The 25,558-nt window shown below is 39.9% G+C and overlaps 1 protein-coding gene across 2 annotated transcripts in view; it reads left to right on the plus strand.

The window, feature by feature from the left end:
* The first annotated feature begins 16,638 nt into the window (after window positions 1-16,638).
* Window positions 16,639-25,558, plus strand: part of Phactr2 (phosphatase and actin regulator 2) — a 199,493-nt gene continuing 190,573 nt past the window's right edge. Inside the window, exon 1 of one of the 2 annotated variants that reach the window (XM_048799305.1) lies at window positions 16,639-16,806. In XM_048799305.1, coding sequence (XP_048655262.1) covers window positions 16,794-16,806 — 13 coding nt within the window. In that variant the 5' untranslated portion in view covers window positions 16,639-16,793. The remainder of the gene's footprint in view (window positions 16,807-25,558) is intronic. The other variant, XM_048799321.1, reaches the window with a different exon arrangement.

Here is a 25,558-nt window from a genome sequence, read left to right on the forward strand (position 1 = left end):
CCCACGTTTCACATTACAAATGTAAACTTATCCAAATTTCAAGGGAATGGGGTCCCACATTAGTGCTAGTCCTCCGTGAAAGCTTTCAGGGAGATGGCTAGAGGTGGTCTGTTGTTGATTTCAAAGAGAAAAAGAATGCCATTAGAATAAAGAAAAAGAATGTTACCAGAACGTTCTACTTAATTTAGCCCTCCAAAGATAAACACGATGGTGAATCATTACATGCGGATGGTGCTATTTTAACATTAATTCCGTAACCTTTTCCTACTCCCTTCCGGTCGACTGAGTGGGTGGGTTATAGGTAGATTTACTTCTGGAAGAGTTTGTTCCTGTCAGCCTCCTTCTTAGTTTCCCTATGGTTCAAACTATTTCTGACATAAGCACTATTTGCTGGGGGCTCTTAAAAATAGGACTTGAAAGGATAAGAGAATATTTGAGAATTATTCAGTTTATAGAGATGCTATAAAGTTGGACAATGTACAAATTATTAATCCTATTAAATAATTTAACTCTCCCAAATGAATTACAGAAACCTTATAGCACTGGACATATGGCCATTGAATCTTGATCCGTAACAAAATTGACCATGGAAAACCTTGACCCCAGCAAGTAAGAGCTGAGAGTCCCTCTATTCTTTTCTCCTCTCAGTTCCCATACGGTATCTTTTTATCTCATGGTCCATTTCCTGAGCTGGGGTGGCTAGGGGAAGGGATCAGCCTGTCTTAGGTTTGTTTCTCGGTGATTATATATTGTGTTGCTGAGATTCTCATTTGCCTGAATTTTACTAGGAAAGAGACTCTTTCCTTTGTTGGTATCCCCAGATTATAAACACCGCATCCATGATAAATGTTTAATAAGCAGTGTTTTGGGGTGCATAATATAGATTTTCAGGAGGAGAATGTTTTTGGAAATAGCGAAACTCTCTATCAAAATCACCACATCCAATCGTGAGGCTGTTGCTGGGCCTCCGCAGTTCTTGATGTGAATCCTGTGACCTGGCTGGGCTGGCCCGGATCCCCTGCCTTCTGGCCTGTGACTTGCGTCAATAGCTCGGTTGCTGTCCACAGCCGCCTTTCTCCCGGCCTGCCTTGTTACTCCCAGGAGCCACATCAAGCCCACGTCATTCTGCTCTATGCTCTGGATCTTTCTTTCTTTCCTTCACATGTATTTTCCTCTCTGTGTTCTCCCTCTGCACGCCGCGGAAGAGCACACTGATTGCCCCCCCCCAGTCTTAGGGGAGGAATACAAATGACCTCTAGGAAGACAGTTGCTTAGAAATGCCACTTCGGAGCTCCCTGCTGTCTCTTCCTTTAGAATTGCTTTGCTTTTTCACACTGAGCAGTTGTACTGAAACATGATTCTGGCTTCCAGGTGAGGGGTGAAGGCGTCGTGCATTTTTATGAAATGTCCAGATAGGAGTTCTTTCATTCCAGATGAGCATCATTCTCTACCTACACACTGTCCTGAAAATCAGGTGAAATCCCTCCACCCTACAATCCAATGCCAAATGTGGGTATGCAAGCTTGGAATCAGATGTGATGCATCTGTGGACTTTTGCAGAGTTCAGTTTTAATTTTTCCTGGACTCTTGAATCTCTCTCCTGCTCTGTTTTCCATGATGGGGAGTCAGTGATAAAGGCATTAGAGGAATTTGATTCCCCCATTCTACCCTCACTTAACACATGCCATTTGGGGTTAGAATCTTGGAAATTCCCTATCTCCATCATATTGATATTCTTCATTGTTTTTTAATTCTTCTACTCTTTTCTCCTGCTAAATATTCTTTCTGTACCTGTTTAAATCCCACTACCATCACCCCTCTTGACAACTCCTCAACTATAGATTTCCGTGCACCCGTAGGGACTTTGGCTGCCTTGAGCTTGTTTCCAGGGAGAGGAAATTTTATTTTAAGATGACTTGATGACATGTAGTTTGTTAAAACAATGAGGATATGGTTGGTTGAATAATAGTGCCACAAAGAAGCCTACATCCGACTTTCTAACTCTGTTAATACGCTACTTTATATACCAAAGGCACTTTGCAGATGTAATTAAAGATATTGAATTGGGGAAACTATCCTGGATTTTTCAGTTGGGCTCAATGTAATCACAAGGATTCTTATAAGAGGGAGATAAGAAGGTCAAAAGAAGAGAAGGCAATGGTTTGAAAGGGCAAATTTTGAAGAGGCTACAAGCTGAAGAATTCAACATAACCTGTAGGGCTAGAAGAGACCAAGCTGGAGCCTTCAGAAGGAATACAACCCTGTCAACACCTTGATTTTAGCCATGTAAATCTTATTGTAGATTCTGACCCAGAACTGTAAGAATGAATTTGAGTTGATTTAAGCCTCTAAATGTATAGTAATTTGTTACAGCAGCAACGGGAAACTAATACTGATAAAAAAGACAGTCGAAGAAGGAAACTGAAAAAAACTGAACTAGGTAGAAAAAGCAGGCTGAGGATGGCTAAGAACTTCTCAAAGAACAATTGCCCAAGCCCCTCACCCTCTCACTCACCTTCCCTGCTCCTACACTAGAACCTGGTTAAGCCTTGATTGTCATCCCAGTGCCTCCCATGGTCTTGCCTCTCTATCAGATTCTAATGTTCATCTCCTTTTCTACCATGGCTCCCAGGAACTTTTCTATGACCATCTTGCAGGCATTATTACTAGACCTCACGTTCCTCAAAGGCAGTAGCTAGATGTGTGTTGTGTGCTCAGCAATTCTTCCTAGAACCACTTAGATGAATGGCACTGATGTTCATTGTTTGCTGTGCCAGGTTTAGTGGTGAGCCACTAGGAAATCCTATCGTGACTGAACTTAGACAGGATCTCACCCTGACCCTAGAATAGTGGTGGCAGTGAGAGAAGTCCAAGAACTTAGTCCCAGTTAAGTCAGCCAGGCATTTATTGATTACCCACTGTGTACTCAGCACTTTGCTCTAGATGCCCTGGGCTGATGGGAAAGATTCGGGTCACCTCCGCTTTTTTTTTTCTCCAATGATCACCTGGACAAGGAGGTATGAAATATCAATGTGAAAAAGAATCATTCTCCCAATTTACCTGAATTCTAACTATTAACATTTACTCTGCCCCCAGTTTTTGAACTAATACATGGTAAGTGTACATTAGGAAGACCTCTTCAGCCTAACAATGGATGAGGGTAAAAAAACAAAGAAGTGACTACAGACATTTTAGGATTTATTTATCTATTCATCTATCTGTTTATTTAGCAGATTGAACCCAGGGGCTCTCTACTACTGAGCTACATCTTTACCCCTTTTTATTCTGCATCTTGAGGCAAGGTCTTACTAAGTTACCCAGGCTGGCCTTGAACTTGCCATCCTCCCGCCTCTGCCTCTGGAGTAGCTGGGATTCCAGGTGTGCACACAACTCTGGGCCCCTGCTGGGAGCCATTAGCCAAGTAGGTATGACAATTTCCTTGCCAGCGTACCCCATGTTGCTGACATTTTGCAGTGACATTGAATGTAGTTGACCTTGCTCAAGGACCAGGGCGGATTAGGGTGTTCCCGGTTTAACATAATCGGGTTTAGGGCGTTCCCAGTTTAGGTTCCAGGTTTAAGGTTTAAGATTATTCCTGCTGGGAATAGGGCGTATCCTGCTGCCTAAGTTCCCCTTGAGTTCTCACGGGATTCAGAGAGTATATTTTGGGAGACAGAAGCCCAGTGGAGGTGAATTTGGGAGAGAACGTGGATTTGGGCGGAGAACGTGGATTTCCCCAGAACGTGATTGTAGACGGCTGGTGTGAGTTCGGGAATAAAGAGTTGCTGTTTGAATCTACAAGCTGTGTGGTGGCTCGTGATTGTGTGCCCAGCCAGACTGCGGCAGGCCCCTTTTAGAATTTTCTTGTTGATGAAATGGGAAAAAGCCAAGAGTAAGGATGGAGCCTGCTTGGACCACAGTGTTGTTGATTTATCTATCTATCTATCACTTATCTGGTCGGGAATTCATTCTAAAAACAATTGTTTGGCACTCTGGTAATGTTGTAGGAGCTATGAATTCTAACAGGATTCCTACTTCCCTTGACTATATAATAGTTGGAGGCAAGCAATTCATGTTTGATAAAAAATTACCCTAGCTAACAAACATCTTATTACTAAAGAATGTTTATAAATTTAAATTTAATTCACTTAGGGCTTATAGTACCTTCTTTGCTGAATCCCACAGGGGTAGCTCATGTTAGGAACTTTTTTGGGTTGCAAAATTGCATTCCTGAAAGAGTGGTTCATTAAGAGACAGTGTATGGGGCTGGGGATGTGGCTCAAGCGGTAGTGTGCTTGCCTGGCATGCGTGCGACCCAGGTTCGATCCTCAGCACCACATACAAAGATGTGTCCGCCGAAAACTAAAAAATAAATATTAAAATTCTCTCTCTCTCTCTCTCTCTCTCTCTCTCTCTCAATCTCTCTCTTTAAAAGAAAAGAGCCAGTGTATGCCTTTCTATCTTTTCATGTTATATAGATAATTAAGGTATACCACTCTTTATTTAGAGAATCATGAATCCGGAAAAGATGTAAGAAGCCATCAGTTAATTCTGCTAACTTGAGCACAAACACTTTTCAGGAGCGAGGCAGGGCACATAGATGTTCGCAGCTCAAGTAAGACTATACGGAGTGGTGGGGACTTTGGCAAACTCAGAACATATGACTTATCTAAAGCTTTCAAGGTCTGGCCTGGTTAAATGACTGTGTCAGTGGGCTAGATTTGACACTAGACTGCCAGTAGGCAGCCCTTGATTGCTCATCTGAGAAAACAATAGTCTGACCTCTAACCATCACAATTTTTTGGAGATAAGGTCTTACTATCTCTTGAATTTCTCTTGAGCTCCTGGATTCAAGTGATCCTCCCACATCAGCCTCCCAAGTAGATGATGCTATAGGAGTGCCCCACTGCACCCCACTCTTGACCCTTTCTTATATCCTATAGAGAGAATTGTCTTATGAGTATGGGTGGCAGGCTGCCCCTGAGCTACCAACCATCTGTCATTTGAAGGGAACATCTCTCTAGTTGGGGTGGGTAATCATTATACTTTTAACTACATGGTAGCCTGCGCAGAGAACTAGTTTAGGTTGTATATTTCTGGAGCAGAGTCTCAGAGCATTTTTCCCCCTTTGTTTACTGGTTTTATAACAATAGACTCATCTGCAAGCAGCTGTGAGTGCCCCGTAGGCCACAGGCCACCCTTTGGTTAATCGATAGGGCGAGCTCTTTTTGGCCAATTACTCAGCACTGAATCAGATAGATGCTTTCCTCTACATTCTGGTGACCTGGTTGTATTGCTGCCAACTCAATCATTATTTGAGCATTTGCCATAATAAAGTTTATGCAAAGTTCCTGAAAACTATATTAAAAACTCCTCGAAGTGATAAATAAATTGATCTGAATAATGGTGAGCATATATCATTCTGCCTTGATTTATAGATTTATAATTCGGTCTTCCTTCAGAAATAATTTTTAAATGTAGCTATCTTCTGGACTTTAGAAGGAAGCTTGTATTTTAACACAATGAGGCAGAAATTCTACCATGTTTATATTCATACCAAGATCACTGAGTGCTATTGAAAACCAAGAGCTTCCTTTTTTTTGGCCAAGGCACAAAAATATTAGCTTTAAATATTTTATTTGTTCAATTGAGACAAAACCCTTCAGCTTTAAAATAAATTATTCTTTCACATTAAAATCAGGAGTTAAATAAGATCAGATTTTATAAAGATGTTGGACCTATACATTGAGCCTTGCCATTCCTGATCAATGTAGACATTGAAAAGGAAGATGCTCCAAGAAGAAAGATCTGAGACCAGGTAAGGTGGCATATACCTGTAATCCCAGTGGTGTGGGAGGTTAAGGCATACGGATTGCAAGTTCAAAGCCAGCCTTAGCAAAAGCATGGTGCTAAGCAACTCAGTGAGACCCTTTCTAAATAAAATGCAAAATAGAGCTGGAGATGTGGCTCAGTGGTAGTGTGGCCCTGAGTTCAATCCCTGGTACCACCTCAACCCCAAAAGAAAAAAGAAAGATCTGAGTTTGAATCCAGGTTTACCGTTTGTGCAACTTGAAGCACATTTCATAACTTCTCCAAACCTTAGTTTATTCATCTAGAAAATGGAAATAAAAATTGTACTAGACTAAATCTTCTTGTTAGATTTAAATGAGAGCAAGTCTAAGAAAAAAATTCAGCTGCACCTGGTAAAAAGTCAATGCTCAAAAAGCATATGCTGCCATTACGGTTCCTGGACTGAGAATCAAAGGCAGGTGTCAACTCTGGGTTACAGGTCTGCAAACAAGAAAGAAAACCTATGAATGGTTTCCTGAGTAAGAATCATCTAGAAAAAGGCCTTTTTAGGATTGTGGATCAGGATAGGTTGCTGGTCTGATAAACTGACATTGACTTCACTACCAGAGCTTTTAGTGTCTTAGTGACCAGGTCAACATGAAACTTCCTTCTCTGGGGTCAACTTTCAGTTTCTGTAGGAGCAAATTCTGAGGCTCAGACACTCTAGACAGACACAGAGGAAATCTAATTTGCATGTCAGAATTTTCTTCTTAGGGTACACCCACGTGTATTGACCTTATTTACAAAGCTAAAATACTTTACGTATTGAGAACCCACTGCTGTATGACTTCTTTCACTGAGATGGGATGCTGGGGTTTTGTTTTGTTTCATTTTTGGTTTTGTTTTAAATTCTATAGCCAACTGGACATTCACTTTGAGGTTCACTGTTAGCAAGTGTGTATTCTTGCGTCTCAGATGGTCCTTCATTCTCTCTCACTTTTTCTTTTGAATTAGCAGTGAAACAGAAACACATTCCTGGACCTTCTTTTTGTGACTACAGAGGGATTGCTCTACTTAGGACCTTTCCCTAGGCACACACTGGGAAACCTGTCTCTTTCATGCTATGGTAGCAATCTAAGCAACAGACATAAGCACTCAGAATGTTCAAGACCAAAAAGTTGTGCTAAATGCTCATGTTTAAAGTTAACTTGTCCAGGCTGGGGAAGTGGTAGAGTGCTTGCCTGTCATGCAAGAGGCCCTGGGTTTGATCATCAGTCTGCAAACAAAAACAAACAAACCCTGAACTTTCCTTTCAATTCCCACATGAACATTAGTTCTTTGGGAATTGTAAGAGTTATGCCAAAAAGGGTGGAAGACAGGGAAGGTTAGCTGAGTTGAGCGTGAGAAACCCTTGGTAGATCACACTTAGAGAAAGAGGCGTTCACACCTAAGATCTCCCCCTGCCTCCGCCCCCTCCCTGTTTTATTTTATTATTTGGGTACTGGGGATTGAATCCAGAGGAACTGTAACACTGAGCCATGTCCCTATCCCTTTTTTTATTTTGAAAGAGGATCTCATGAAGTTACTGAGACTGGCCTCAAGTTTGCGATCTTCCTGCCTCAGCATCCAGAGTCGGTGGGATTGCAAGCATGTGCAGTCACACCTCGCCTATGATCTCTTTTCTGAGAAGCAAGATTTGGGATCTACAGGAGTTAAGGGGAGCGTGTAGAAGAAAGATGGTGGACGATGGCATGGGGGCCTAGCTCAGTGGTAGAGCCCTAGCCTATGGTGTGCAAGGCCCTGAATTCAATCCCCAGCACTGAAAAAAAGGGTGGTAGTGGGAGGTGGAGGTGACTCAGTGATTCAAGTGTTTTGACAGCTTCCTGGAGACTGGTTATCCCAAAGGAATCGTGGTACCAGTTGTCCTTTGGCATCACAAACTTGCACAAGGATTCCAGCTTATAAATGAAATGAGGGACTCTAACCCAGATCATCTGACACCTTTTTCCCTGGTTCTAGATTAATAAAGAGACTGCAGTCCATTCGCTGCATAGAAAAAAATACAAAGAACTTATTCACAATGAATTTTTTAGAACACATTAAATAAAGTGTCAGTACGAACAAACCAAGCAGTGATTACGGTCTGTGTGGTGGTGAGTAAAAGTAAAGTAATGGAAGTTTCCTGTGCGTCCTGTTCATTAGGGAAGGTTCCATAGAGAAGGTGAGAATGATGTAATTTCTTGAATGAAGGAAGGAAAGTGATCCAAAGATTGAGTAGGAAGAAATGTGCTTGAGAGTTCAGTGACCAACAGACAGGACATATAGACCTCATCGGTGGTAACAGCAGTGGACCCTACCTTTATATAAAAAAAGTAATGCAGAAGAGAGTCAAGAAAACAAACAGAACTTTGATGGAAGGAGTGTGTGTTGCAGATGGCTGGCAAGCAAGGCACTGTGGTAATTTGTCACAAGAAAATCAGCATGTTCTCTCAATATATGCATATATTTTAAATTAAAAGTTTTATATTTGGACTGCTGTGTATCATGCATATTATGGGGCATAAAAATAAAACATCTTAAAGGCCAAGATCAAGGTGAGACAATGTTTCAAAGACAGCAAAAGTTTATTGCACTAATAAGACATTCCTATGGACAAAAAAAAATGTTTGTTTTTTTTTTAATGAGGGTGATGACTAAGTACATATCATAATTTCTAAAAATTTAATTTGACAGTTAATGGAATAGCAAGTTCATGACTTGATTCTCAAGTTTATTTTGATACTGGTTTTAATGACAATCAGAGTTGAAAGAGATAGCTCAGTGAAGAAGTGTATCATTGGCTGAGTTTGCCAATCATCATCTAACCCCCTCGACCTTTTTGTGCATGAGGCACTATTGAAGCTCAGCTAGTGCAGGGCTCTCCTCTGTTGCCCTCGGTTATTCTTGAGAGCTAATTGGTATGTGTTCCCTCTTTGTATTTTAGCAAATGAGTTGAAAAATACACTGGAATTCTTCATTTCAAAACTTTTACAATCAGATTAAGAATTCAGCTTCAAAATCTGTGTCAACTCCATACTATGGAACTCCTTTCAAATCTGACACATGGAAAAAGTGAAAGTGCCAAGGAAATGCATATATTAAATACTATAATAGCTTAGTGGTTTCATCTTTGTATTTATTTATTGGCAGTATTGGGGATCCAACCTGGGACTCATGCCTGCTCTATCACTGAACAACACCCCCAGTCTGTTTTCTTATCTTTTATATAAAATAAATGTTAATAGAAGTTCTAATGTTCTTTTCCCTCACAGCACTGAACCACTTTTCACCTTCCTCTGGTGCATATTTAATCTATGATAGAGACATTTGGTTTAAGGAACCAAGTTATTCCCGTTCTTCAAGCAGTTGCTCCTAATTTTCGAAACGATATATAACTTTACATGTTTCTACTAACTTAAAATTTAAAACCATTCATCTTGTCTGAGCCTAAACTTAAAACAATCCAATATTTCTATTCTCCTTTGACACTCTGAACCCCATACCCACATTTCATGATGTTCAGCCAGTTTTATGCCTTTTTGTAAACATTTTTGTTATTTATGAAAGCATTGTTTCATAATCCAAGTATTTCCATATACTGATATATCATAGCAACTTACTCACTGTGCTTTTTGATCTTGTACCAAAGTCCCACACATCCTTTAATGATTTTAAGCTCTGAATCTATAGGGCTTAAAGGGCAGAGTTCTGCTGATGAATGGTAGCATAAAATGTGAGGGTGACAGTCATTTTCTTCCAGCGTCGTGCCTTCTGGCATCAGTAACTGCTCATAAGAAGCCTGCGTCAGTCTAAATGTCATGACTTTTATTTCCAAGATTTCCTGCGGGTTATTTTCGGTATCCGTCTGGTTTTTTTTTTTTTTTTTCCCCACCTATCAACCTGTTTTTCTTTCATATTTGCCTTTTTGTTTTGGTAGATGTCAGGCCTTTACTTATCTCTTGGATAAACTTACTTATTTTAAAAAATCTGTATTAGGCTCTTCCACAACATGGACATCATTCTGATCCATGCAATCATGTTATTTGGTTATTTTATTGTCCTGCTTTGGTTAGTAGTAGCAGTCTTAAGACAGGCATGCACTGTGTAATGGTGTCTCAGTGGACGGCAGCCTGCATATGTGACAGTCGTTCCATAAGACTAATGGAGCTGAAGAATTGCCATCGCCTAGGGACCCTGGAGCTGTTGTGATGTCCTAGCCCAATATATTTCCTGTTTATGGTGATGCTGGTGGGAACAAAACTGTGGCACTGCCAGTTGCATTGAAGTCTAACTCCTACAACTGTGTACAGTGCACAATACTTGATAATACATGACTATGCTGTTGGTTTCTGTATTTACTATACTAAACTTTTTATTGTTGTTTTAGAGTGTACTCCTATTTAAGAAAAAATTTTTTTCCATAAATTGCCCTCCATGTCACTCCATCAGTAGCCTCATCTGTCCCATTCACGGCATCTCATAGTTGTACCAGGAGACCAGTGATTGCCCTCTGCCGTCTAGGAATGTGTACTTAACGATATGATTTTGCACAGGGACAAGATTGCCCAGTGGTATGTCTCAGGCTGTGTCCCACCATTGGGTAACGTGTGACTGTACTTTGGAATTCAGCGGGTGTATTTATTTTGTTTGCTTGTTTTTGCTTCTTTGGGTTTGGCTTTGATCCCTCTCTCTTGCCCTCTTCAATAATATTATGGTTCCAAAGTCACCTCCACCTTGTCCCTGTGACGCTGCTGTCTAGTCAAGTTTTCTCATGACAGCTTGGAGCTCCTCCCCTATTTGAAGGGGATGTTGTGGATCCAGTATTTAGGGAGTCAGTATGAAGCGAATTTAATTCTTCATGATGAAGATGTACCCTCCCATCTCAGCTTTATAGAGCCATGATTCCTGAAACTAGGACAGTAGCCATTTTTTTTCCAACCTCATTTCTTGAGTCATTCACGCAGCCTCTTTTGAACAGAATCTAGCCCTGTCCATTCTTTCTCACCTGGTGCATTTAAATCCTTACCACCCAGGAGCTGAGCAATGAGCCTCTACTTTTGTGTCTTGCACATAGCAAGTCTCTGCAGGCCTCTCACTCACTGCTTTGGGCTCCTTTCTGACTTGTGGCAAGAGTTGTCTACCTCTGTGGGCCCAACCTATGACTTCCCCATGTGATATTTTACCATCATTACTGTGTGCCTGGAGCAGTGGGCGAGGTCCCACCGCATTCACCACATCACCTTGACCAAACATCCAGACTTATCAGGGGACCATCAGTGTGCTGAGAAATTTCCTGGCCTCCAGATAAAGATGCTTAGGATATTAAGTGTAGCTCGAAGGTACAGACCAAGGACCACAAATAAGGAAAGAGAAGGAAATGTTAACAAGTGATTCAGGAGACTCCCTCCCCATACTCTTTGACACAGGAGAAATCTCAAAAGGAGAATGGTTAGGAAGAATTGAAATGTAGTCATGTCAAGTAAGTATTTTCTTAAAATCCCCATAATAGAACATTAGATAAATGTTTCATATTTCTTTGCCCAGAACTTCCTGGAAAGACTATCTGTAGTAAAACTTTCTCCAATATACTTTTTTTTTTTTTTGGTGTGTGTTTGTGTGTTGTTAATTGTTCAAGGATTTGGAGAGTTATAAATCCAAGCGCTCTGCCCATCGAAACTATCTGTATCCGATAGCTGTTTTTGTAAAAGCAGTGGCCGAAATGCTTTCCAAACAGATTTCCAGTAGAATTGTTCCAAAAGGAACTGGGAGCAAGCTTTCTCTTGGGAAGTTAATATTTTGGTGCTTTTTTATGCCGTTGGATGAGTCAGAAGGTGAAAAGGTCAAGAAGGCCACATAGACTGAACTGCACGGCAGATATGCTGGGCTGAGCAATAGTGTTACTTGGGCAATTCATTCTCTTACTTTTCCCATCGAAAAGAGCAGAGTCTGCCCTTGCAGAGAAGGATTGGTCTTCTGAAAGCCAAACCATGGTGTTTCTAGCCTGAGACTCTGCAGTTGCTCTGCTCCTTGAGAAGGTGTTTCTGGCTCTTGTTCACAACATCCACTTGAACTGCCCTTAGTGCCCCTGGGCTTGGAAGTCAGTCAGAAAAGGCAGGCTGTTACTATCATCAGCTTTTCCTGTGCTCCCAAACTGTGAAGAAGTAGTGCAAAGGTCTGGGGTGTTGATTGGTGGTAGAGCATTGGCCTAGCATGCACGAGGCCATGGGTTCAATGCCCACACTGCAGAAAGCCATGTGAAACCCACACAACTGTCATAGGAAACTAAGATACTCTTCTCTTGGAAATTAGGAGAGACAGTTGCTAATAGGGTTCTTTGAAGAAAGATGTGGTTTGAAGTGATATATTGGAAAGTACTAGATATCACTGGCCTTTGATGTTGATACCTCAGCTGGACAAGTCTGGAATTACCAACATATTTTTTTTGTAATAAACAAAAATTAAAAAATAAAATTGAATTAAATTTAAAAATTTGATTGACACATAATAATTGTAGATATATACGGGGTACGATGTACTGTTTGGATACATGTATACATCTTGTAAATGAGTCAGTAAGTGTGATTAGCTTATCTATCACTTCAGACATGTATCAGTTTTTTTGTGTGTGTGGTGAGACATTCAAATTCCCTTGTGCTAGTTTTTGAAATATACATGTTGTTGACTGTAGTCACCTTACTATGTAATGGCACACAAGAAATGATCCTTCCTGGCTAACTTTGTACCTATTCACTAATCTCTCTCCTTTTCTCTACTCACCTTCCTGGTCTCTGGTAATCATTGTTCCATTCTCTATTTCTGTGAAAACTTTTTTCCCCCTAGTTCCAAGGATTGAACCCAAGGGCACTTAACCACTGAGTTACATCCCCAGCCCTTTTTATTTTTCATTTTGTGACAGGGTCTTAGGGCCTTGCTAAGTTGCTGAGGCTGGCTTTGAACTTGTGATCTTGAGAACACTGTTTTAGATTCACAAATGAGTGAGCTCACACAGCATCTGTCTCTTGGTGTCTGGCTTATTTCACTTAACAGGTGTCTTCTGGATCCATCTATGTTGTTGCAAATGATAGAAGTTCATCCTTTTTATGATTGAATAATATTCCCTTGTTTATTGATGGATGCCTAGATTGACTCTACAACTTGGTGTAGGAAATAATGCATTGATGAACATAGGAGTGCAGATGCCTCTTCAACACATTAATTTTATTTTCTCTGTATCTGCACCCAGTAGAAGGATTGCTGGATCATATGTTAGTTCTAGTTTCAGTTTTTTGAGAAATCTCCTTACTGTTTTCCATAATAGCTGTATTAATTTACATTACCAGCAAAAGTTTATAAGTAAGGGTTTCTTTTTCTTCATATCCTTGCCAACACTCATCTTCTTTTTGGTTGTAGCCATTCTCACTGGAGTTAGGTGATATTGCACTATGGTTTTGACTTGCACTTCTCTGATGATTAGTGCTGTTGAACATTTCCCCCCATATATCTGATTGGCCATTCAAATTTCTTCTTTGGAGAAATGTCAATTGAGGTCTTTTGCCCATTTTTAAATCACATTATTTACTCTTTTGCTATTGAGTTCTTTATATATTCTGGATATTAATGCCTGGCCAGGATTATAGTTTGTATATATTTTCTTCTATTCTGTAGTTGTCCCACATCCTTGTGCAAACAATTTCTTTTAAAAACCATAGGGTGTGGGGGGGTCTTTTTGAAGGTGGGACACACTGAGGGTCCTTTAGGTGTGGGTGTTCCAAATTACCTCCGGTCTCCAACAAGTTAGTCTAATTCTAAGCAAGCTGAGTAGTATACATATGGGAAGGTGAATAAAAACAGGAACTCAACTCATATTTAGAAACGTAATATAGAACACTGAGGTATATTAGCACTGCTTCTATGCCACACAGCATCTCTGGGACATTTATAAAGGGCTCAGGAAAACATTTTAGATTCAAGCATTCCCCAACTAGAGCATATTAATTGTGGCTCTGAATTAAGTCGGGAGGGGGGTGAGGATGGGGGGTGGATTCTCCTGGGGTTTGAGGAAAATGGTCCATTTATTGTGCTTTTTCTTGCGCTGTGGCTTTCTGATACCGGGGAGGGGCAGATGGTGATTCCAGTGGCCAGGATAGGAAGATGAGAAACAAACATAACCTTGGCTATTTAGGCAGCATTATTTTTTAAAATTGGTTCTTTTTAGTTATGCATGATATTTAGGAAGCTTTTAAACACAACCTGATTCACAGTAGACACCAACACCAGTTGTATCCTCTCTGGAATCTTCCTGTATGGCCCTTCCTTTGTCACCTCTTGCATCATCAGTGGGGAAATTTGGATGCTGATAGGTGAGGGCAGAAGAAAGTGAATTCCTAAATACGTGGAGGGGACCCTGTGGCAAGCCAGGGTCAGTGACTGTTTTCTACCATTCAATGTTATTTTAATTTTAAGACTTTTTTATGTTTTGTAAACTGACAGATTTTTGACTCTATATATTCATGGAGTACTGCATGATGTTGTGAGATATATATATATAAATACACACACACACACACACATACACACATATACATACATACAACGTGAGATGATTAAATCAAGCAAACTAACCTATTCATCAGCACAAATACTTGTTACCTACCATTTTAAATTGCAAATATGTACATGTTTTTTCACTCTGAATGGAATAAGAAAAGATTTCAACAGGATTCAAGTCAGGTTGGGACATCAAATGTATTTTGGAGCCAAATTAAAAAAAAAAAAAAAAAAAAAAAAAANAAAAAAAAAAAAAAAAAAAGATTCAACCCCCAGTACAAGGAAGGAGAAAAAGAGAGGGAGAGGGAGGGAGGGAGGGAGGTGGAGAGAGAGAGAGAGAGAGATATCAAGAGAGGGAGGGAGACAAAAAGGAGAAAATTTTGAAAAAACTGAAGATTCTCAGAACTTTCTGGATTTTAGAATTATCTTAGGGGCTGTGGACCTTAGACAAATCACATCAAAAAACATTTATTGAACCATCCTCAGAATCTGTCAGTATTTAAGAGAAAAATATGTTTCAAATGCTCAACAAAATAAACTTTTGGAACAGAATCTATTTGTCATGTTGGGACTACTATGTTAATAAAAATAACTGACACATTTCAAACTACAGACCAAGCTAATGCAAACATATTCCTATGAGGCAATCTGAACTCTCAGTAGATGAGTGTTCTTAGCTGTTCCTTACCAGAACCTCAGACTTGGTGATAAATTGTCTCTCTAGCTTTCCTATTTCCCTGTTACTTCCCCCCACTCTTTTTTTTTTTCTCAAAAATAGTTAGTTTGCCCTAGATTCTGTGCTGATAACACTCACTCTGGGTAGCTGGCAGGTCTTAATCAGGGCAAGCTGCAGAGGTGTGGAAGCCACAGTGATTTAAATCTTATGGGATCCAAGCAGTTTTTTTTTTAACTATGAAGAATATTTTTGAAAAAATATTCAATTTTTAAAATTCATTCATCCTTAAAATCATTTGACAAAATTAAAATAACAGGCATAAAAAATCTCAGGACAGAATCATTGAGAAATTTGAATTAATACTGATATCATAAATGAAGTATTTTGCTTAAGCTCTAAAAGAACCTTAATTCTATAGTCAAACCTGAAGTTCATGAAAAAAAATATTTAAGCTCAGAAGCTGTTGTAATGGAAGATTAGGTTGTGAGTTATTGGTGTGTGGTTTGTCACTAGGAATTCTAATGGCATCCAGAAATGCTTAATAAACAAATTACTTTTTGAATTCACCAACTGTGGGGCTACGATAGTATTATGAACTTAAAAAAAAAAAAACTGTCAAAACACCTGTAGAGACTTGTACTGTTGGTTCATTGTATTGTAGGTTACAAGAGGTCATTGTAAATCATTTCCTTTTATTTGAGAAAATGCAGAAGACAAAGTTGTGCTGTGCCCAAAATCTAGTGTCCTAATAGCCACAAGGCCTGACACATGATTTCTTCAGCACCTTGCTCAGCCCTGTCCCCTGATTTTGGAAGAGGTTTTTGGTGTCTTTGGCGGGGGGGTCGGGGGGGGTCACATTCACTTGATTAAATTAAAGAAGTGAACTGTCTTTTCCTGGGTTAGTTGATGGCTTTTTCTTGATCCTCAGATTTCCATTTCCCTGACCTCTTTTGATAGTAATTTCTTGTATGATTGATGAAATTCCTTTGAATTTTGCTGTTCGGATAGGTGGATAGAAATTTTGACCAGAAATAGGAAAACTGATGACAATGAAAACATAGCCAAGGTGGAACAGAATTCTCAGCCTTAGCCTTTAGATAGAGCAGAGCTATTCCAGATAGTCTTTATTTTTAAATGCTTTATGTTTACTCCCTGCTCCCTCCCCCAACAACAACCAAAACACTTTAAGATTTTAAATTGAAAAGTTGCCCAGTCATTCAGTGATGTCAGTGATAAAGACTGAAGCCTATTCAGACTAACCCCAAAGAAAGAATAATTTATTGTAGTATTTTTAGAGATTCCTTTTTACCTTTTAATTACGTGTGCCTCTTCCTGCTCCTGTTTGCTCTGATATCTTTTGGAAAGCATGGTGTTTTGCAAAGCATGTGCACTTTTTTTTCCCCCTAAAATGTGCAGCACATTCAACATTGCAGGGATTTTCTTTTTTTTTTTTTTTTTTTTTTTTCCTTCTTTGCTTAGAACAGAGGTGGAAACCCCAGGGGATTCAAGTACCCACTTGATAGGCTCAGTCTCTCTTAATCAGCCTGTAATGGAGCTAATGGCTGTTTGTCATCCTTGGAGATATAAATTTCCTGGCGGTGTCTCCTGCAGACAGTGCATGAAGGATGCTCTGTGTGCCAGCAAGGGCTGATAATCAGCAGAAGGGCAGGGTGCTTCGTTAGCCAGAAGAGCCAGGGCTTCCCGCTGCCAGCCGCAGAACTCGCCTCGCCACTCCTGAGACATGGACAACGCCGGTAGGTAAAACAAGCCTGAATTCTTCATAGCTGCTGGCTTCCTTTGCAGTCTGCATCCCCTGCTGCAGAGGTTTGCCTATTTGTTGCTCTCAGCCTGCACTTCAGTGCTCAAGACTGGGAGGCATGTCATATGTTAACCCCGATGCATCCTTCACGAGGCAATTAGCGTTCGCTTTGAAGTTGAAGAATTGGGAATGCAGATGATCATGCCACATTCACCTTTGTCAAGGCTGCACTGCTATTTTATTTAGGCTGCAGGAAGTGTGTGGTGTTTGATCCTTTTGTGCTCAGCACAGGGGGTTGAAAATGCAGAGTTAACAACAGAAAAGGAACTATTGCTAAGGGATGGCAAAAGGTAGAGTTAATGAGCTCAACAGAATAAATTTAATAATATTACAACGTGTACCGTGCAGTACATAAGGATTCTTTGGGTCTGATGCTTTCGTATTCATCTTGGGGTGCAATGTTGAAAATGTTCCAATTTCAGAGAATGGACTTCTGTGATCAATGGTGTACCTTTCGAAAATGTATTTGTTTTTAATACCTTTACTTGACAGCGAGGCAAGCATGACTGGAGAAGTAGTTTAGTTAACTAATTCTTAATTAATTAAATCATTAGCCTAGAATTACTTCTCAGGTGGCCCTTTCTTTTTCTTTTTTCTTTGCTGCATTGAACTTTTAGAGGCTATCCACTGTAGAATTGCTCCCCATTCTGGTGCTTTTCAGCCCTAAATGCAGACTTCATTCTCCCAGCTGTGTTCTGGATTCTCTGTCTCCTGAAAACTCATTAGTTCAGTTACTCAGGTGGTGTCAGCTGTGCAGCGATGCCTCTAGTACCTGGATAAACGACCAGCTCTTCTTCCTGGAGGGTGCATCATTTAAGACAAATTCTATAGCCCACAAACCTACACTGCTGGTGAAACATATCCATTATGGAATTTTGCTATTTCAGTCCTGGGGGTAGGTAGCATAGGCAGGGAGAGATTTTGAAGTCAGTGTGTTTTTGCATTATTTATTCAAATAGCTTACCAGGAATGAAACTCTGTGACTACATTTTATCCTTGCCACAGAAGACATTGAAATAAATAAGAACAATGTGATATCAGGGATGAAAACTCTAGGGTAACAGATGAAACAAAACATGTTAGGGGAGTGCGTGTGCACGTGTGTAGGGTAGTAGGAAGACTGGGTCCGTGCATATGTATCACACCCCCATTTCCATCATGAAACCATGCTCTAGTGCTGGTCCCGAAAGCATGTAGGTATGACATTCTATGACAAGGCACAATTTCAAGATCCACTGAAAGCTTCTCTAATTACATCAGTAGAGTAAGTGAAAAATAAATAAATAAACCAGAATCCCTAATTTAGCCTCATTTAAAACTTCTGCCTCCCACAATTAATTATACTGACATCCTGGCAGAATTATCAGTTTAATTCAAGCAAATGCCTTTCTTAACTGACTCATATATTTATTTAAAGGCCATTTAAGAAAGGGCAAGTGACTACTGTTAGCAGTCTTTTTGTAGGCTTCGAAAATGCAAAGGGTTATTATTTTTTTTTTTTTTTGCTGACTGTAGCTGCAAGGGATAAGTGTTTGCATAATTTGTGGCTATATTTGTTTATGCTACTAAATGCCATTAATAAAAAAAAAAAAAAACCCTCTGCTCCTGACAAGTGTTCAGAATACACTAGGTCGAGTGACTATTGAAAGAGCAGTTTCCATACCTTTTTCAACTTTAGGTTTAGTCACCAATGTAGGCATGTAGCCCTTTGAACAGAATATTAGGTTTTTAAATTTTATTATTCAAACAGTTCAGAAATAGCACCTTTCTTATAATAGTTTATAACTGACTGTCAATGATCAACTTTCCATGGTCATTGTTTGATGAGGTAAGCATCTCTCTCTTCCAGGAGGGAATGTATACCTCCATGACACACTTTCCCATTAATTATACTGAGTGCGATGGGGGAGCATGTACCCTAGTATCTCAAAACCTGAGACATCTTTGACATTATACCGGGGGTCGGATTAACTTGGAACACTGCATTTTCTCCAACTTAAATAAGATAATGAGGTTGCATATTTGCCTAAATTTTTCTAATCAGAAATGGCTTCAGGCAGTGGATATCTGAGCCTGGCAGCTCAAAGCTGAGCACCAATCTTAACAATTGGACCATCAGGTTTGTTTGCTTTTGTGTTTGTTTGTTTTGAAGTACTGGGGATCCAACAGGGGCCTTGCACGTGCTAGTGGACCATCAGTTTTAAGGATCCAGGTCTCCCTCCAGCAAGGCTTTCTGGGTAGGTGTTAGGTAATTGTTAGGCAGAAACACGAAGGGTCTGTACATGTCTAATGCTTCTAATTTATTAAAATCACTCAGAACATGGATTCAGAGAGATGCATATGTGGTTTCTGTTGTTAAATAAGGAAAGAGGAGCAGCTGGGGACTCCGGCCTTTTTGGTGGGATGTGTCCTCTTCAGCCTTTGTGAACCTGCCCAATCTCCCCTTAGCAACAGAGAGCTGACATTCCCACTGCCTTGGAGAAGGAGACATCCCTTTCCCTTAATTGCTGGCTTAGTTATTCCTTTAAAAGCTTTTCCTGGAATAACAATCAAATATTTATCAAACTGTGTGTGTGTGGAATATGTCAGGGCAATTTCTGCTATACCTAACCTTTTCTTTCTTGTCTTATGGTTATTTCTTCTTAGAAGTTATATAACAACCCAGATAGATGGTCCTTTGTGATGACAGACCTATGGCTATGGCTGCAGTCCATGTTGTTCTGCCAGTGCATTTGTGTCCCTCTGCCAGCTCTCACCTAACTTCAGAAGCGGTGCTCCTGAGTGAGCTGTGGAAAGAGGTGCTGAGGAACGTTGATTAGGATGGCATGGTGCTCACCTGAGATGCCGTGAAATGTAGTTCCACCTTCTACAAGGCAGAGTATTGTAAAAAGTTCTGCAGCATTTACTGGACTCATTTTTCCATGCTTGATATCAAGATCTTTTAGTGACCGTGTGTGAGGCCTGAGAGGGATCCTCATTTGTAGAGGAGGTGGCAGCTACCGAGGACCCCCGCACCTCCAACTTACCTTCCATCCAAGTGTCCAAAGGTTTTTTTGGCCCTTGATGTACAATCTCTGAATTTGAGAAGCTCACAGTCTTGTAGCTGCCTGTACAAAGAGACTGGAAGTTTATTTGGGAGAAGATTTAGGAAAGGTTCACAGTGCCAGTCAAGAGCGTCCAACCACCTTAGTAAATGCTGGCTCTACCACTTGCCATGTCAATGACTGTGAACACGGGACAGAAACTCCATGTGCATTGATTCCTCATTTGTAAGTGGTGGCCATAATTATACCCTCAGAAAAAAAGAAGATAACACATAGGAAGTTTTTGCAACAATGGTTGGCATATTATAATACTCAACGCATGTTGGCTGTTTAGAGAACCATCCAAACAGTGAAGCAGATTAGTTTATGACAAATGTCTTCTCTAGCAGGATGGCTGTGAAAACAGTGCAGATGAAAATGAGGAAAAGTGAGCAGTCATAAGCAAAGAGAGCGTCAGGTGGCTGTCCCAGGAGTGTACTTGGAAATTGATGTGGGTGTGCAGTGGCAGTAGGATTGAGGGTGATTGCATTGGGTATGTATCAGTGGAGCATGGAGAGTGGATATGGAGGCAGGGAGAACTATACCAGGGAGACCTTTGAGGTTTTTATTTGGAGAATCTAAGACAATAGTCCTTCACTGTGGAATACAAAGTGGGTTTTAAGGGAAAGACATGAGTTGCGTTTTAGAACTTGTTGTGCCGAATTATTTCTATGATACCTACTTGTCAGTAGCTGTTCACTGATGATTTTGATCCGTTGAAGGGTATACACACACACACGCACACACACACACTCACACAGAGACACACACGAAATTCCTTACTGACCATCAATTTGAGATAAGCTGGATGTTTGGTTTATTTGGATTTTTACCCCCAGTTTAAAATCTTTCTGTTTTACATATGTTTTGTTTACTTCAGTTTAGTAAACCCAATGACAGCTAACCTTTCCCCTCAGCCTGGAGGAGATCCCATGGGATTGTGTAGAGAAAAGAGACTTTCTAATGCTTCATCTTTTCAACACAGATGGAGATAAGGCCCAGAGAAAATGCCCCTCAGCACTGAAATAATTTGGCAAAGGCCAAGTTGTTCCATAAGAAAATGTTAGTGCAAAGATATTTCAAGCCAGTTTGAAACTTTAGTGGGAAACCTAGTAGCTCAGGCTGTCAGGTCAAAATCTCTGAACAACCAAAGATGGTGGTTCAGAAGAAGGGATACCGAACAGAATAGACTTCTTATGGAGATTAATGCATTTTGAAAGAAGATACTTCCAAGAACAATTAACTTTGCAAACTATATTTTCTGCAATTTCAACCTTTTTCCTCTAATTCCCTACTTTGATGGTATCTTGGTTTTATCTATAATTCTGTTAACCATATCTTTTACAGATATAACAGAAAACATACACACACATAGATGCATATGCAAATAACATGTACACAGGTGTTTGCATGTGTATACTTCCCATTTGTACTTGTGTAGATTCTATTAGCTCTACTCAGCTCTGATCTATGGGAATGTACTTTTTAACAAACTTATTAAAAATTTAGAATAGATTTTCTTTTTAATTAAAAAATCTAATTTGTTCTTATTCTCTGAAACACCCCTTATACTTTTATTGAACATTTTATTAACTATGAAACAAACAGTGACTGTATATATTTTTTAAAAGCCCATTGTAGTATTTTAGCATTGTATGATTCATTAAGTACATATTTAAGAATAATTTAATAAGTATTAAATAAGCATCTAATTATGAGCACCTGGGATTTATGTAAAACTATTTTTCTAAGCAAAAGATTAGTATTTGATAAGTTTGGTTTTTGAAACATCCATTTTCAAAATGCTGGTATTATTATAGAAATAATTGTCCTTTAAAACAAAAAAAGCCAAAAGGAAAAACAGGTTTATGTTGAAACTTGGCTCAAGAGTGAGTCGGAACAGGGCAATGTCTTTGTTTCAAAGACAAAGTTGTTTTTATTTCGGTTTTCAGAATGTTTGAATTTGTTCTGAGCGGTGTTTCCTTTATAACCACTCATTTCCAGTGGCAAAATAAATTCTGATTTTTCTGTATCCATAAGATTAAAATAAAAAAGTTTGTCAAATGGCTTCAATTAAGAACTATGGAAAAGGATGTGGAAAACCAACTAGAATGCAATGGATCCAGCATTTTCTAAATTACATGCCATTTTATATCAATTCCATGGATATCAATGAATCCCCTCCCCCCCACATACAGTGTAGCATTGGGAAGCTGGAGAGCCTGAGCATGGGGCTCTTGGTGCGTTAATAGGCACATGCTCACATGCTCACAGAATGAGCATGGAATTCCTTGTCTGTGAAATTTGTCCAGTTTGTTGTGAATTCCTAAAATGGCATATTAAACGCAGCAGCATTTCCCAGCCGCATTCCCCAGTCGCATTCCCCCAGGTTCTTGCGGGGACACCTGGTTACCAGGGAGGGAATCTGTTGGAACCCCCCCACTCTCATTGTTGCTTTCTGTCTTCATCTAATGTTTCCTCTCCTGAATTCTTTTCAGTTCCCTGTGTCCTAATATAGGAAGCCATCTGTGGTAACTAGCAAAGCTAATCACTTCCTTAAACGTCAGAGCTTGGCTATTTGGAGATAAACCTCTAGGTCATCCATGTCCAGGATTTCTCTTCTTCCTTGTTGCTGGGCTGTGGGGCATATCATTGCTCATTAGCATCACCATCTGATGGAGGAGAGAAGGGAAAGGAGCCAGGACTTCAACCTGGTTTGGATGGGAGTGGAATTCAATCACAGCCATGAAATTGGGGATAATGCACATATTTTATTTATCTGAACGTTTCAAATAGATTATTAAAAATTGATGATATAGGCTGGGTGTGGTGGCGCACATGTGTAATCCCAGTGGCTTGGGAGGCTGAGGCAAGAAGATCTCGAGTTCAAAGCCAACCTCAGTCAAAAGGAGGTAGAAGCTACTCAGTGAGCTCCTGTCTCTAAATAAAATACAAAATAGGGCTGGTTCAGTGGATTTGAGTGTGGTTCAGTGGTCAATTGCCCCTTAGTTCAATTCCTGGTACCCACCTCTGCAAAAAAAAAAAAAAATTGATACTATAAAGATTTTATGTGTAAAAACACAAAAAGTGGTTTCAAAGTTCTATTTTTGCAAATCAGGCATCAAGAACATAGCAAATCCTATTTAAATGTTAAATGTGTTAAAAGGAAGGAAGCTTACTTTTTATGAATGCCTGTTTTGCCCTAGGCACAAGTTAAGTATTTTACACATGTTGCAAAATTAATATCTGCAATCACTCTGAATGTAAATATCATTTCCTCCAAGATATATATGAGGAAACTGAGGCTAAGTAAGACTTCACCCAATAAATAAGTGGGTGATTTGTAAACAAATCCAACAATAACAAAATTCAATCCATCATTTTCCATGTCATCATATTTGCCTTGAGCATGGGAATTCTTGATCTTTGTATCCTCCACATTATTGAGTGCCTAGACTCTAGTACAGCATATAATAAATGTATTTTTTTAAGCAAGTTGAGTTGGACATGGTGGTGCATGCCTGTAATCCCAGCAGCTTGGGAGGCTGAGGCAGGAGGATTGTGAGTTTCAAACCAGCCTCAGCAATTTAGTGAGGCCCTAAGAGACTCATTGAGTTGCTTGAAATAAAAAAATATAAAAGGGCTGAGGATGTGGCTCAGTGGTCAAGCACCCCTGTGTTCAATCCCCAGTACCAAAAAAAAAAAAAAAAAAGTCAAGTATGGTATTTAACTAATATGAGCAAGTTTTCCAAAAGGAAATCAATTTTGAAATATCACTATCAAAAATGATCCCCTCACTTGTTTGAATACCTCAATGAACAGGAGTCAATATATGGTTAAGAAGAACATGTAGTTGTGAAGTACTTCCTTCGTAAACTTCGTACATTTATGACAATTTTAAAATAGTGTGCTTTTTGGTAGAGTTCACATGTGATATCTGGCACCACTGTAAAAAAAATCATTCAACATTTTCACTGAAGCATGCAATAATATTAGGATCATTAACAGAAATTATTTTAAAATTCCCTCCAAAATTTTCAACAATGTTTAAATCAAATTCAGACACATCTTTGTGGAATATAAAAGAATTTCAACCCCTTTTCTTCTCCCTGAGAGATCAGGATGGGAGAGAAGATCACAGAGGAACAGTGTCTGTTGACTTCTCCACACCTGTTCACGGCTTGTTCTTTCTCTTTCACCAGCCGTGCTGACATGTTCATCTAGATAACTCTTTCAAACTCTGTTATTCTGTGAATAACTACAAGATTTGAAAAACACCCTGTGAAACAGTCATCTTGCTTGCGTTTTGATATATATGTCAAGAGGAGCCACGTTCTCAAAGATGGGCTGGCAGATTCCCCGACGGTTTGCTATGCAGTCAGCAGATAGCTCTTTGGTCATCTTTAAAAAGAATTCCTCAATATTGAGCTATCTGTCACCTAAAAAATCACATTTGGAATTTCTTCACATGAACTAATTTTTCTAAGTATTTACTCTAGTTGTGTTTAAGATTCAAATGATGCCTCATGAGTGTAGGGTCATAATTTCCAGTCTTACACCTGAGTCGCTCAGTCCCAGCCCGGTTTTTACACCTCAGCAGGTGCAGAGTTCGAATCTGGACATTCACTGGGGCTAGTGACGGGCCATACTTGACTGCTTGCCCTTATCTTCTGTTGTCTCTCCTGTGTCCTCTACTTCACCAATCTCACCTGTGCTCTTCTGCACACACAAAAATGGGTGCATATTCCTCACCTCCGTTCTCGCTGGCCCTGCCACATAGCATGCCTGCTCCTCCTGCCTTTGGGTGTTCCTCCTTCCACACTTCCAGGAGACGTTTCCTGGTCACCCACCCGAGCCAGGCAATGTGCTCATCAGTGTGGAAACAAGAGAGTGAGAGAGCTTCTGTCTTCCCAGATCTTTTTTTCTAGCAGAGATGCAGAAGTTAAGATGAATAGATAGAATACTTGAACTGTGGTCAGTGTTGGGGAGTTAATGAACTGATAAAGGGTGAGTTCCCCTTATCTGAAATGCCTGGAGCCAGAATATTTCCAATTTTTTATTTTTTTTTAAAATTATGAAATATTTACATATACATGATGAAGTGTCTTAGGGAGGAATCCCAGGTCTGAACTTGGAATTCACTTATGTTTCATACACACCTTATGCACTGGTGTAATTAGACTCTTAATTTTTTTTCCAAAGGCCCATGATATGGAGGCCTGATCCCCAGGGAGGCACTATTGGTAGGTGGTAGAAATTTTAGGAGGTGGGATCTAGTGGGAGGCTTTTAGATCACAGGACATGCCCTTGAAGGGGAATGTGGGGCCTCAGTCCTTTTCTCTTTCTTTCTTTGACTTGCTGGGCCATCAGGTAGCAGTTTTGCTGTACTGTGATTAGCCACCACAGGCCAAAAGCAAAGGGCCAACTGATTATGGACTGAAACCTTTAAAACTGTGAAACAAAATAAACCTTTTATCTTTATAAGTTGCTTATCTCAGGCATTTGTTATAGTGTCAGAAAGCTGACTAACATGCATATTGCTTGGACGTAATTTTACATAATATTTTTAGCGCAGCTGTGTTTTGACTGTAATTCATCACATGA

This window comes from Marmota marmota, unplaced genomic scaffold (assembly GCF_001458135.2).
Source record: "Marmota marmota marmota unplaced genomic scaffold, marMar, whole genome shotgun sequence".
Classification (NCBI taxonomy): domain Eukaryota; kingdom Metazoa; phylum Chordata; class Mammalia; order Rodentia; family Sciuridae; genus Marmota; species Marmota marmota.